Source organism: Harpegnathos saltator, unplaced genomic scaffold, assembly GCF_003227715.2.
Source record: "Harpegnathos saltator strain DR-91 unplaced genomic scaffold, Hsal_v8.6 scaffold18, whole genome shotgun sequence".
Lineage (NCBI taxonomy): Eukaryota > Metazoa > Arthropoda > Insecta > Hymenoptera > Formicidae > Harpegnathos > Harpegnathos saltator.
In genome coordinates, this window is record NW_020229961.1 from 1,324,867 (window position 1) to 1,336,800 (window position 11,934).

At 37.3% G+C, this 11,934-nt stretch overlaps 2 protein-coding genes and 1 long non-coding RNA gene across 4 annotated transcripts; 1 reads left to right on the forward strand and 2 right to left on the reverse strand.

Annotated features, from left to right (window-relative positions):
* Positions 1 to 522: 522 nt before the first annotated feature.
* On the reverse strand, positions 523 to 4,532 carry Jwa (PRA1 family protein Jwa). Of its 2 annotated transcripts, none has more exons than XR_003112727.1 (4): positions 2,896 to 4,529; positions 2,305 to 2,522; positions 1,901 to 2,200; positions 523 to 867 (listed from the first exon to the last, which is right to left on the reverse strand). XR_003112727.1 is itself a non-coding variant. In XM_025297566.1 (4 exons), exons 1-4 carry the CDS (start codon positions 3,093 to 3,095, stop codon positions 809 to 811), a joined length of 591 nt encoding a protein of 196 aa, XP_025153351.1. In that variant the 5' UTR covers positions 3,096 to 4,532; the 3' UTR covers positions 523 to 808. The 2 variants fall into 2 exon arrangements, 1 of the variants encoding a protein (XP_025153351.1); XM_025297566.1 differs by having other exon boundaries at positions 2,087 to 2,200; positions 2,896 to 4,532.
* Positions 4,533 to 5,515: 983 nt separating this feature from the next.
* On the reverse strand, positions 5,516 to 7,562 carry Rpn7 (regulatory particle non-ATPase 7). Its single transcript, XM_011137848.3, has 5 exons — positions 7,326 to 7,562; positions 6,700 to 7,051; positions 6,286 to 6,614; positions 6,036 to 6,204; positions 5,516 to 5,887 (listed from the first exon to the last, which is right to left on the reverse strand). Exons 1-5 carry the CDS (start codon positions 7,468 to 7,470, stop codon positions 5,713 to 5,715), a joined length of 1,170 nt encoding a protein of 389 aa, XP_011136150.1. The 5' UTR covers positions 7,471 to 7,562; the 3' UTR covers positions 5,516 to 5,712.
* A 60-nt stretch (positions 7,563 to 7,622) lies between these two features.
* On the forward strand, positions 7,623 to 8,341 carry LOC105181223 (uncharacterized). The gene is made up of 2 exons (XR_003112728.1): positions 7,623 to 7,834; positions 8,078 to 8,341. It is a non-coding gene; the product is annotated as an uncharacterized LOC105181223 (long non-coding RNA).
* The last annotated feature ends 3,593 nt before the right edge of the window (positions 8,342 to 11,934 follow it).

The window sequence follows — 11,934 nt, forward strand, 5'->3', positions numbered from 1 at the left end:
TTTTAAATTACGATATAGTGCATGTTCATTGTAACAAGAGAAATCTGTGCAATTGACAAGAGTATCTGATATTTTGTGCACATGTGATAAGATATATGCATTACTTGGTAAATTTCAAAGTCACGGCCGTAATATGTTACATTACACGTTATTTTGTATTCTTAATCACTTCTTTTCAATACAACAAAGGGAATATGATAATGCAGGACTCGTGTATTAAAATATTAAGTCAGGATCTTCATTGTTGTGTGATAACAAGGTTCTGTGAAAACAACTTTCTACGTGTTTCATACATATTATTGATCTATATATACATTTATATATATATATATATACAAATTAAAAATATCGCATTTTTTTAACATATACAGATATAACTTTAGTGACGTTGATTTTTGATATCACGTACAGCCATTCAACATACTTGAATACATACTGTTAATACGAGATTTATAAATTATATATGTATCCTCACTGAGATAATTCTACAGTATAAGTACCTGAAGTAAAAATGATGAATAATTGTAGATAAAATGGTACAGCGTTGTTGTGTGGAATAGTCTTTTCTTTTTGTCGTTTTTGGTTCAAGTAACAGATATCTGTTAAATTTTCTCTTCGTAAGTGTCGCAGATACACAATTACTTTTTGTTTGATAACTTACTTCGAATAGATGTACCCGTCGCGGTAAAACTACGCGAAACATTGTAACCCGATTAGACCAGCAGTGATGACAAACGTTAACGCTTATTGACGTTAACTTCTATCTATCGATTTAATTTATATACAACCTGATGTGCAAAGCAGGATATTAGTGAGGCGGTTGTATGAGAGATGTCTGTGCACGCAAGGCGAAACCAGTCACGTCTTCTGTACAGTGGAATGAGAAAAGAATAACAGAATATTAGGTATGAGATAAGATATAACTGATAAATAATAATGTCCTATATTATTGACGATATTAAATAAAAAATAAACAGTGTCGTGCTTTGCTAAAAATTAATGTGAAAGATGACGATTGATTATAGATAATGTATGTGTCTCCCATTCCATTTGCACAAATGCCAATGTTAACAAAATGAACTTAATAAATATATCGGAAGAAATTAAGAAAATTAAACGTCGAAAAAGAAATTAATATAAATGCAATTTTTTTAACGGTTTTGTGATTTTCGTGAGTGTTATGTGACGTGTACTGTATATATTGTACTTTTAGATAATGCACATGCTAACATTTTTTTCTCCAATACACAAAGATAATACACGAATTTTTATTCATATACATGTCTCAGTACATCATATAATGATAATTATAATTTTCATCAAACAGATCTTGTATGGAGAATCAACACAATATTAAATATCATAATAATCACTATTCATCTACATCTTTCTTAAATTATATGCTTCTAATATAATAAATATACATTTGAAGACCATATTTTGAGTATTATACATTTGCATATATATACACATAGTGGATAAAGTTATATTAATTGGAGAAAAATGCTGTCCAAAAATATTAAATACTATAGGTATTGGTAAATAATAAGTTTCTTATATACTTTCATTTCACAATATCAGCAAATATATGGATAGAAATATATAGAGATTTCATCAAATATTAAATATTAACGTGATATAAGCATTTGAAACATGACATTGATTAATATATAAATATAATATATATATATATTATATATTATATATATATATTAATTATCCTTTCAGTGACTAGTTAAGAAAATACAGTTTTACAATCAACATTATATTGCTTTCAATTCTAAAATCATCTCTCAAGCATCGAAATCTCTTTCTTGATAAATTGCTACATTGTCCATAAGTATATCCATAAAAAAATGCATGGTAATATCTATGATACACAATATTTCATCAAGCTTACCTAAGGTACATTTGAAAATAGATGTCAAAGCTTCGTATTATATGGATTGGTATGAAAACATATATAGTGTTGTGTATACGGTATAGCAAGAGGTTGTTAAATTGCAAAGCATTTTCACTCAATCTACCTTAATGACTCGAAAACATCAAACTATAGAAATTTATGCAAAGAATTCTTCTTCCATACCGAGATGTTCCAGGAAAATACCCATCGGCGTACGTTTCAAGCCAATACCCTCAATTTTATTGACAAGTTTGTTCTTCATATTTCTTAATCTCAGTGATGCGTGCACAAAAGTCACTGGAAATGTACAAGCAGTATAATACAAGGACACAAATCTTTTAGCAATGAAATTGATTCCTATTAATTGAATGGCATATCTGTGACATTCAATTATCAATTACCACAAAATGGCAACAGTATGCCCAGGAAGAAAACAATGAGCGATCCCAGAGTATATGTTAGAAAACATCCTGCTAGTATTATAAAAGTTATCCCAACTGCTGGATATCGTTTCTTAAAGTTATATGCTGCGCTTCCTTCCATGGATACATAGATGAATACTCCCAAGATGACCAACATGGCTAACATACCGACTAACATTTTAACAGGATGAATCAATCTGTATTGAAATGTATAGAAATGCATATGATGAATAAAATCTTTTCCTATAAAGGGTATGATATGCCAAAGTTGAGAAAAGAATGGTATCATTTTTTAAATAATTGTCAAAACATTTCAGGTGCCTCAGGACTTTGTATATCTGCTGAAAGTAATCTTATCAATAAGACGATTGTCTTATCATTTGGAACAATAGTAATATCAGAAATACCCGTTGTTCCAGCTACCATATAAATCGAATAAATCGAATATAACAAACAGCTCCGAGGCCAAGAGAGCTTTGAAATCACATTGGCTTGTGAAAAAAAAAAGGGACGGCATTTACACAATCGACAATTTCTACAAAACTGCAAGATCAGTGAGAGCATACTCACCCAACGACGAGAAAGATGATGACAGACATGAACAAGTAGTTGGTTTGATAATATAGGAGATTGTTGACTACACGGTTGCCCCATTTTTCCAAGTCTTTCAAATTCGGTATTTGGAAGCGTGCGGAACCGAGCAGAAAGTCATCCAGGCTGCGCAACGGCGGCAGCTCAAAATCATTGCTCACCAATTTTGTCTTATCCATCGTGGTAGTGGCGACTATCTATGCGCGTTTTCGAGATACGATTCACCCTCTTCGAGGCGCGATCTCTCTCTAGCTAGACCAGTCGATCTTTCTCTACCTCTTCCGTCTACACGTTCTTGCGTTCGTCAACCGGTATGTATTTTTGGACGATGACGAGTCCGGCACGAATGTCACGCGTGGCTGACGACGCGAATCGGAAACGATTGATCGATTTATCCCCGGATTCGCGTCGATCACCCGAGTCGTGAGCAACGTGAGAGCGTTATGCCGGAAGGAGCGATGCAACGTGGCGAATCAACCGGGACTATTGTTTCAGCGTTGTCCTCCGCGCGTGAATTTTGACAGCGATCATTTGCCGCGATCGGTATTAAAGCGGGTATTCTTCATGTTTCCAGGCACCTTCCGGCAGATGGCACATCGACGATAACGTGCGAGATCGAAAGAGGTCACTCATATTGAGCGACGAGGATGCCCATATTACCGCGGGAATTTGAAATATACACAAAAGACTGTTTTAAGAGGCTCGCGATTTCAATTGTTAACAATTGCGCGTCGAACGTTTTCTCTTTTTTTTTGTTAATTTTTTGCGTGTTTATTGTCACGCAAATCTTTCTGAATTTTTATCGAACGGCGAGCTGATTTACCCTACCGCGTATCTTAAAACGTGTTTCACAGCAGTTTCGTACAAGTAGTTCGAGTACATTTATTAATAATTATACGTCGAACGGGCTTTTCTCTTTCTTTTTTTTTTCTTAATTTTTCTACACACACACACACACACACGCATACTCATTGTCGCATGGATTTTCCAAAGTTTTTATCGAACGGCGAGTTGACTTGCTCGACCGTGATGTTTAAAACTGTGTTGGAAAACCGTTTCAAGCAGTTCGCCTTGAATTATTGATAATTATACGTCGAACAATCCTTCTTCTTATCTTTTGGTATATACACGCGTGTTCGCCATCACGCGGATTTCAATAGGTTTTTATCACAGATATGGTGGATCTCCATGCCGCGATAACTTAAACGCGTCAGAGAGCTGTTTCGAACACGTCTAATTTCACGTTTCAGTTCACGTCTAATTATTTGTAATCATGCGCTGAATGAATTTTTTTTTTTATTTTTTTATGCATCCACGTGTATTAACTATCACGCGGATTCTCTAGTTGAATTTTTTTTTTTCAGGCGGCGAGTTTGTTTGCTCTGCCGCGGTGTTTAAAACGTGTTCCAAAGTCGTTTCAAGTATTTCGCGTCGAATTATTGATAATTACTTGATGTCATGCAGAATCTTAAGTTAACTGTTCAACGTGAAGTCACGTTTAACTATGCAAAATATATTTAGTCTGAAAATGCTGATATACCGTAGACTAAAAAATGAGACGCATATCGTTATTGTCGATCAGTCAGAAATATAAATATAAAACATATAAAAAGAAATATAAAACAGATCAAACTTTCTCGAAAGTTCTTGTCATTCTCTCGTGTCTTTCGTCCTTATTAAAATTAATTACACTCTAATGGGTTTGTGCCTTCGTCGATGACATAACCATTTTTCATAAATTGCGTCGCTATTCATCGAAGCAAGGATAGGACTACGAAAATAGGCTCCGCAGTAATTGCATAAAATTTGAGCGTAACAAGTTTGTCTGTCTCTAAAAATGAAAAAAAGATGAAAATATGAAGTAAATAAACAATATGCAAAATAGACAGTGGGAGCCGATCGATCGTTTCTCACAATTTCAACGAATGTTCAATCGCGGCTTTTCGTAATTCTTCAACAATCGTACGAATAACTTACATAAGAATGTAGCACTGCATATTACATTGCGGACAATCATACATCTTATCCTGCACCTTATAATGTTCAATAACTTGACATCTCATCTTCTCCGTGAGATTATTTAAAAAATTTACATATTTGATTCTTAATTGCTTAAGTTTTTAAACAAAAAATTCAATGTACATACAATAGGCTTTTATCGAGAATATATTTTTCGAGACAATGGGAGAGTGCAGAGTTCCGTTTGTGCAAGGAAAAGGAAAAAAAATCCGAACTATCGTTAAAAATATCATTACGCTCTCACTGCTTCCACTTGTTTGTTAACCTTTCTTTTAAGACCTTTTCTGCAATTAATATACCTTGATAGTATAGTAATTAAAAGTTACATATAATACGGAAATTTTATTCAAAAAATGACTACCTTTCACATGATATTCTGCTGAAACTTCTCAGGTAGAAACTTGCTGACTTGTGTATCCTATGCTCCTCTCGCCAGCTACCTATTATTTCTTATATTCGTATAATGCTGTTTGTTTTGACTTTTTACAAAGGTTAAACAAAACAGTTTGTTTAACTTTTTCTTGGAACGTTTGAAGAATCGTTATGAGATGCGTGTACATGTGTGTATACTTTTATGTACTTTTTTAGAGATTTATTTTCACACGTATTCTGTGAACTTCATTAAAAATATTCAACATGCAGATATTCGTTAAATATAATAAAATAATTTTGCGTTTAAGGTAAAGTAAATTAAGTTTAAGGTTTAAGTAAATGTCACAATGTTAGAAGTATATTGTGTATATATTTAATATATGTATGATAATGCGATATATGAAATTAAATATTAATAACACGTGATAATTTTTGCACCCTGTTGAGTAAAAGGTCCCCTTGCTTCACCATCGCTTGGTACTGCCAGTTTTTACTGTCCGGCCGATTGGTTTCGACTACACCACCGACTCGATCAACCTTGCAATGTAATCTCCCTGCTGCTATGAAGCGTGATAATTCTCTGTAAAATTTATTCGATAATTAGTACGACACTGCGTATCTCAAAGTCTACAGATAATGTGGAATACATGATGTTGGATTAATAATAGAGAGAATAAAACTAATATTAAAGCAATGGTACAAAGAGATACACAGAGTTGATTACTTACTGATCAATGTACTCTACTGTAACTCCAAACGCTTCAGCCATATACTGGAGAGTTAAAGATCGGTAAGATTCCAGCAGCTGCGTGTACGCGAGTATACGCATCTCTCGAATGTAATATCGATAGTGTGGAAATACCAAATAATCTCGGCGCAATAATCCTTCGACGTGTGCTGAAATTGATACCTTGATTCACTACATGGTCTCGCGAAAATAAATTGACTACAAGGTAAGATTTTTATCCACGGATTTACCAAGATTCTTGAAGAAATCCGCATAATGGCAATTATACAATGAAAATAAGTAATCCTTGACGTCTGGATTGCTATGAAGAACCTCTAGTATTTCAGATCCTTTAATGATTTTGTCTCTCAGCTCATTGCGCGGGAGACTTATCATACTCAGATATACAGTATACCTTACGAATGTATTGTAATCCATAAGTTCGTAACTCGTAAATGTGCTAATTGTGTCCAAGAAAAAGTTTGCAGCTTCTTTAAAGTTACGAACTGCTATGCAGTATGTTCCCTGATAGACCTTCAGACGATTTCGTCTATCCCAGTCACCACCTTCCTCTATCAAACTATGAAAAATATATACATTAATTTGTTAGAAAATTTATTATGCGCACAAGTGAAACACAAACATATATTTTTATTTTTACCAACCTTTTCGCCTTTTCGATATTTCTGGTGATATGATCGTGATCTAGATAGAACAAACCAATCCTAATATTATGAAATACAATGTCTAGCCTGTGTCCTAATGAAACTGTCTTGTCGTACGTTTTTCTAAACGCTGAGATTGCACCTTCCTTGTCACCTATTCGACACAGATATTCAGATTTCTTCAAGTTTGCTTCTCGAACCTCCATCTCGCCTAAATTCTTTTCGGCATCTTCGATAGCATCATCGAGTTTTTTCAATTGTTCCGTATTATGTGCCTTCATTGTTGAGAGAAGTGCTTCGTCTACTGACCAATCCAAGTCTTTACACACCTCTTCGTAAAATGGAGCCATGTCTGTAACATAAAAGATTATAGTCAATTACTGATAAATATCATACAATTTGTTGCAATCAACTGAAAATTTCGTCATATACGACTTTAAAATGAGTACACACGTAGATAGAAAGAGGTTAAGAGTGATGACAGATGACAGATCTCGACGATCGGGAGACAAAGATAGTGTAAAATTTATTTCTTTTAAACAAAATTAGCCCTGCCTTTGTAAATTATTACGTAAAATTGTCGGGAAATAATATAACAAGAACTGAGGAAAAAGATGCAATCTCACTTTCAGCTTTGATGGCATCCAACAGTTTCGTCTTCAAAGAATGATCATTCTTGTGCTCGGGAAGACTCAGCAGGAATTTAGTTTGCGCCAATTCCAGGTTCGGATTTTTCTCCAAGCCTTCCTCTTCCAAATTTTCCAATGGCATCGTGAATCTCGACACAATCAAAAACACTCGACGAGATGAACCGACACTTTTGGTATGTCTTCTCAAACACAGGTTATGGGATGGCCTTGATGAAAAACACTTCATGTTGCTCTCAATAGAGGCCATACCAGCCACATTCTTCAATTTACCTAATCACTCCGATAGATGGAGTCACTAACTTTAATGTGAGCCCGCGTCGGCATGATTTTTAAATGTTGCCAATTATTCGCCGTCCTTTTGCTTCACAATGTCGTCCAAATGTTTTTCTCACGATAGAAGAGCATACCTCGCAACTGCAGCATTTCTGAGCTATGAAGAAAGTTTCGACGCAGCAGAGAATTCTTTTCATTTTCTTCCATCTTCCGTAAGATATTTTTTCGAGTAATTCTTGGTTAAAATAATTGTGTGCTCTGATCGTAAAATGAAGCGGTATTTGAAACGAGCTGCCCTGTTGATAAAAAAAAAAAAGAAGATAGATACAGAATCAAAACGCACAGTTTTGAAAAACCTTGTCAAATATATATCCCGTCAATTTCCTGATGAAATCCTCGATTTCTCTCTCTGTTCACCCACATCGATAGGTACAGTTTCTTAATTCTTACTTCAGGTAAAAGTAACGAGAGAAGGAGAGAGGCTGAGGTTACGGCTGAGTGAGCAACGCATTCCGCTTGTTTCAACGAATCAATTTATTTTCTTTGACACAAACTGCCACTGACTCTTTCAGGTAAGGTGAGCCCAGAGAAAGAGAAAAGTCTGTCTCCACAAGATTCATTTTATATGTTAAAATTTACAAGAAGGGGCGTGTGTTTCGGCGCGAGAAATGCGACTTGGTTTGTTTCTGTCGTGCAGCCGTTGTTTCGCAGCTCGGTCACAAGCAGGTGACTTCGAGAATGCCTTTCTCGTTTCGTTCTGTCTAAGCTACGGGTCTTCTCTCTCACGCGACGTTAATTTGAATCATCTCCGCGATAACAACGCGACGACAACTTCGCGATCGCCTAACCTTCATACTTTTTTTCTCTCTCTGTTTCTCTCTTCACGACAAACAACGGAGGAGTTATTAGCGGCGGGGCACGCACGGAACAACAACAGCGAAAGTTGGCTCATAGAAAAAACGCACAGACTCTGATTAATTAGCGATTCTTAACTGTGGTCTCGTTTACACTCGTGTTTGCCGATTCTTCCTTCCTTTTCCCGCTCTAGTTGTTTGATCTCGGTTTCTTTTCTCTCTTCTTTCTTTTATTCGTTTCAAAGCGACCGGCGCGATACGAGAACGTGATTGAACAAACGTCAGCCTCGTCCTCGTACCGCAGGTTGTAATCGTGTGGCAGGTTTTCTCTCCTGCGCATCTCTTATTTTCCTTCAAACACAACACACACACACGCACACGCGCACACACACACACACACACACACACACACACACACACACACACACACACACACACACACACACACATATCGTACGTCCAGTATTTAAGAAGTCCAGCTACGCTTAGTGATCCTTTAATAATTGTGTGATAATAATCGCACAGTGACTGCGTCCCTTTACTTCTTAATTCGACTCGATAATAGCCTAGAGGATTACTCGTTAAAACGTTAGCCTCATTAGCGAAAAACGACGGAAAACAACGGGCAAGGATGTCGGATCTTTTCCTCACGGTTTTTTTCTTGCGTCGCGCATTCGTACAAGATTTCGCACAAGATCAATTTGGAACGCTTCCTTTATAATCGAATGATTTGTTTCTAATCAGTTTCGTACACATGCACACATCATGGCCGCGATTGTAGATTCTCGGCGTTCGAGACATCAGCCTGTACGCAGACATTCGTTGAGAATCCATCGGGTACTCGTTGGACTTCCAAATATCCCGCAGCACACTACACGCACACACACACACACATATATGTATATATATATATATATATATATATATATATATACACACACATATATATGCACATAACTCATAGCAAATTGTGAGAAAAAAAAATGATACGAGCAAGTTACATACGAGTAAGGGACACATACACAGAATCACACACGGGTATTCGCGATTCGCGACGATCGCACCAAGTCCAAGTTTCGTGGCGGGCGTTTCCATCTCGCTCGCCGGGCATATTGTTTTTCTCGGGTAAAGAACACCATTGCTTTGGATTTATATATCAGTAGTGTATTTGTAACAATTTATTTTCACATAAAGTAGTGTCGTAGCATTGACATCATAGTACTGACGGACATCCAGATTTACAGAGTATTGCGGGATACTCGGGTGTATCCATTGAGCACCCAAATGAAACGTCCCCCATGTCGAAAGGGATCTGCGTGTTCGGCTTACGGGGTCGGGCGGCAAGGAGCAGAAATTTTCTAAGTATCGTCGAGCATCCGTCACCCTTCCTTCCCGCGACACAATCGTAGGAGCGATGAATATTCGAGAAGTACATTCGTTAATTCGAATACAGAACACATCTCGATTAGCCCGAGCGATCGCGATCCGATCGACGGCAACGACCGACGGCGATGACGGGGCGGCGGATCGGCCGATCGTTCGGACGCACACGTAGATATACACTATTACGTTTAATTAGTAGGTAGGTAGAATAATAGAGGTTCGAAGCGATTAAAAAATATGTCGGAGGCCGGAGTGCCGGCCCAAGCTCTCTTACTCGCTCGCTTACTCTTGGATTTTGTTTCTCTCTTTTTTGTTTTTTGCTTTGTTTATTCGACACGTTCAACAGCGAATCCACCTTTTATATCTGTATAATATATAATATTTATACTTAATAATAAAGTCCCTTATAGCGATCAATTTACAATCAGTTAATTTGATTAATCGAAGAGTCAATTAATTAGTTAGTGATGGCGAATCTCTCTCTCTCTCTCTCTCTCTCTCTCTCCCCCCCTCTCTCTCTCTCTCTCTCTCTCTCTCTCTCGCCGGTCTCTCAACCGTCGTCTCTCGTCTCTCGGCGAGTACCGGCGCGGGAATACAATATTTTAATCCTCGTCCCTCTCTCGCATTTCGAAACGATGAACGTTTGCGCGGACTAACACACCGACATGACATCTATATTCATGGCCGCCGCTCGGAGTCGGATTGGATTCTGAAAAACATCTACTACAATACTTCGATCGCGTACGTACGTACTCGCGTGACTCGCGTGTGAGTGCGTCTGAGGCCGATGGAACGAAAGAAACATCTATAATAATATAGACATCAGTTATTATATCAACGATTCTTCATTCTATACCCTGTGCATCATCTTAAATGTCTCGACACATCCTATGGTGTGTGTTGCTCTCGCGCGCTTATCCTTACATATTTATATTCAATATATAATATTTATAGTTTATTTATAATATCTATATATATATATATTTATATTTATATATTTATATATTTATATCTGTGTATATATATATATATATATATATATTTATTTATATATAATCATGCCAGATGCGTCACTTTACAGCGTCGGTCAGCGACAAAGGAGGATGTCGATTTAATAATGCCAGCTATTAATACCTATACGACTGCGTGTAATTTTGTGTGTGTTTGTTTGTGTTTGCGCGCGTGTGTGTGTGTGTGTGTGTGTGTGTGTGTTTGTTTGCGTGGGGAGTGTGAGCATTGTAATTGTGTATTTAATATATAGTGACTTTCGGCAATGCGAAACGCATAACAGAATATAATTAACGAGACAACGTAACGCGACTATGTTAACGACAGTAACATATGTAACTCCACAGCGATATCGAGTTCTAACGATAAATAATAATCAGAGTTGCAACGAGAACGGCGATGGCTGTTGCGGCGGGCGCGAGGTACGAAAGTGTGGCGGGCGTGATAAACAAACGTACGAATAGTCTCTTCCTTCTGCCTCTCGTTAGGACTTACGTCTTACATTTAAAGTGAGCTCGGCATCCGGTTGCGTGGGTGTTCTTACTTAGACTTCTAGATTCAAATGTTATAATTCGGTCGATCGTTAGCGGATCACTATTCCGCACGCGTTAAAAAAGCCGGTTCTATCAACGTCGGTTAATATCGACCACGGTTCAATCGACCCTTCGTCCACTTCCGCTTCCGATTCTGGAAGGTGACGAAGAGGCTTACTCTTTACCCGAGAGAGTTTCACGTGACACTTGGACTTTGTGTAAATGTAATTTAGAGAGACTCTCGACAAGAAGAAAGAAAAGGACGCTCAAGAGTGATGCTTATCGCGACTTATCTTTGCCAATCCGAGATTCACTTTACTCCGCGTGTGTAACAATACACAGTTGTCTGTGTAACGCGATTCGCATACAAAGAGAACAAGATCGTGGTTGGACAATAAATTCATCTGACCTGGATTGAACTGCGATTAAGCTCGACCGACATTGATAAAAGCGGCTGCCCTACGATTAAAGAAACACCGGCGCAATCGGGCCCTGGCTTCGCCTTACTATGTGCAGTAACCTTAACGATACGAT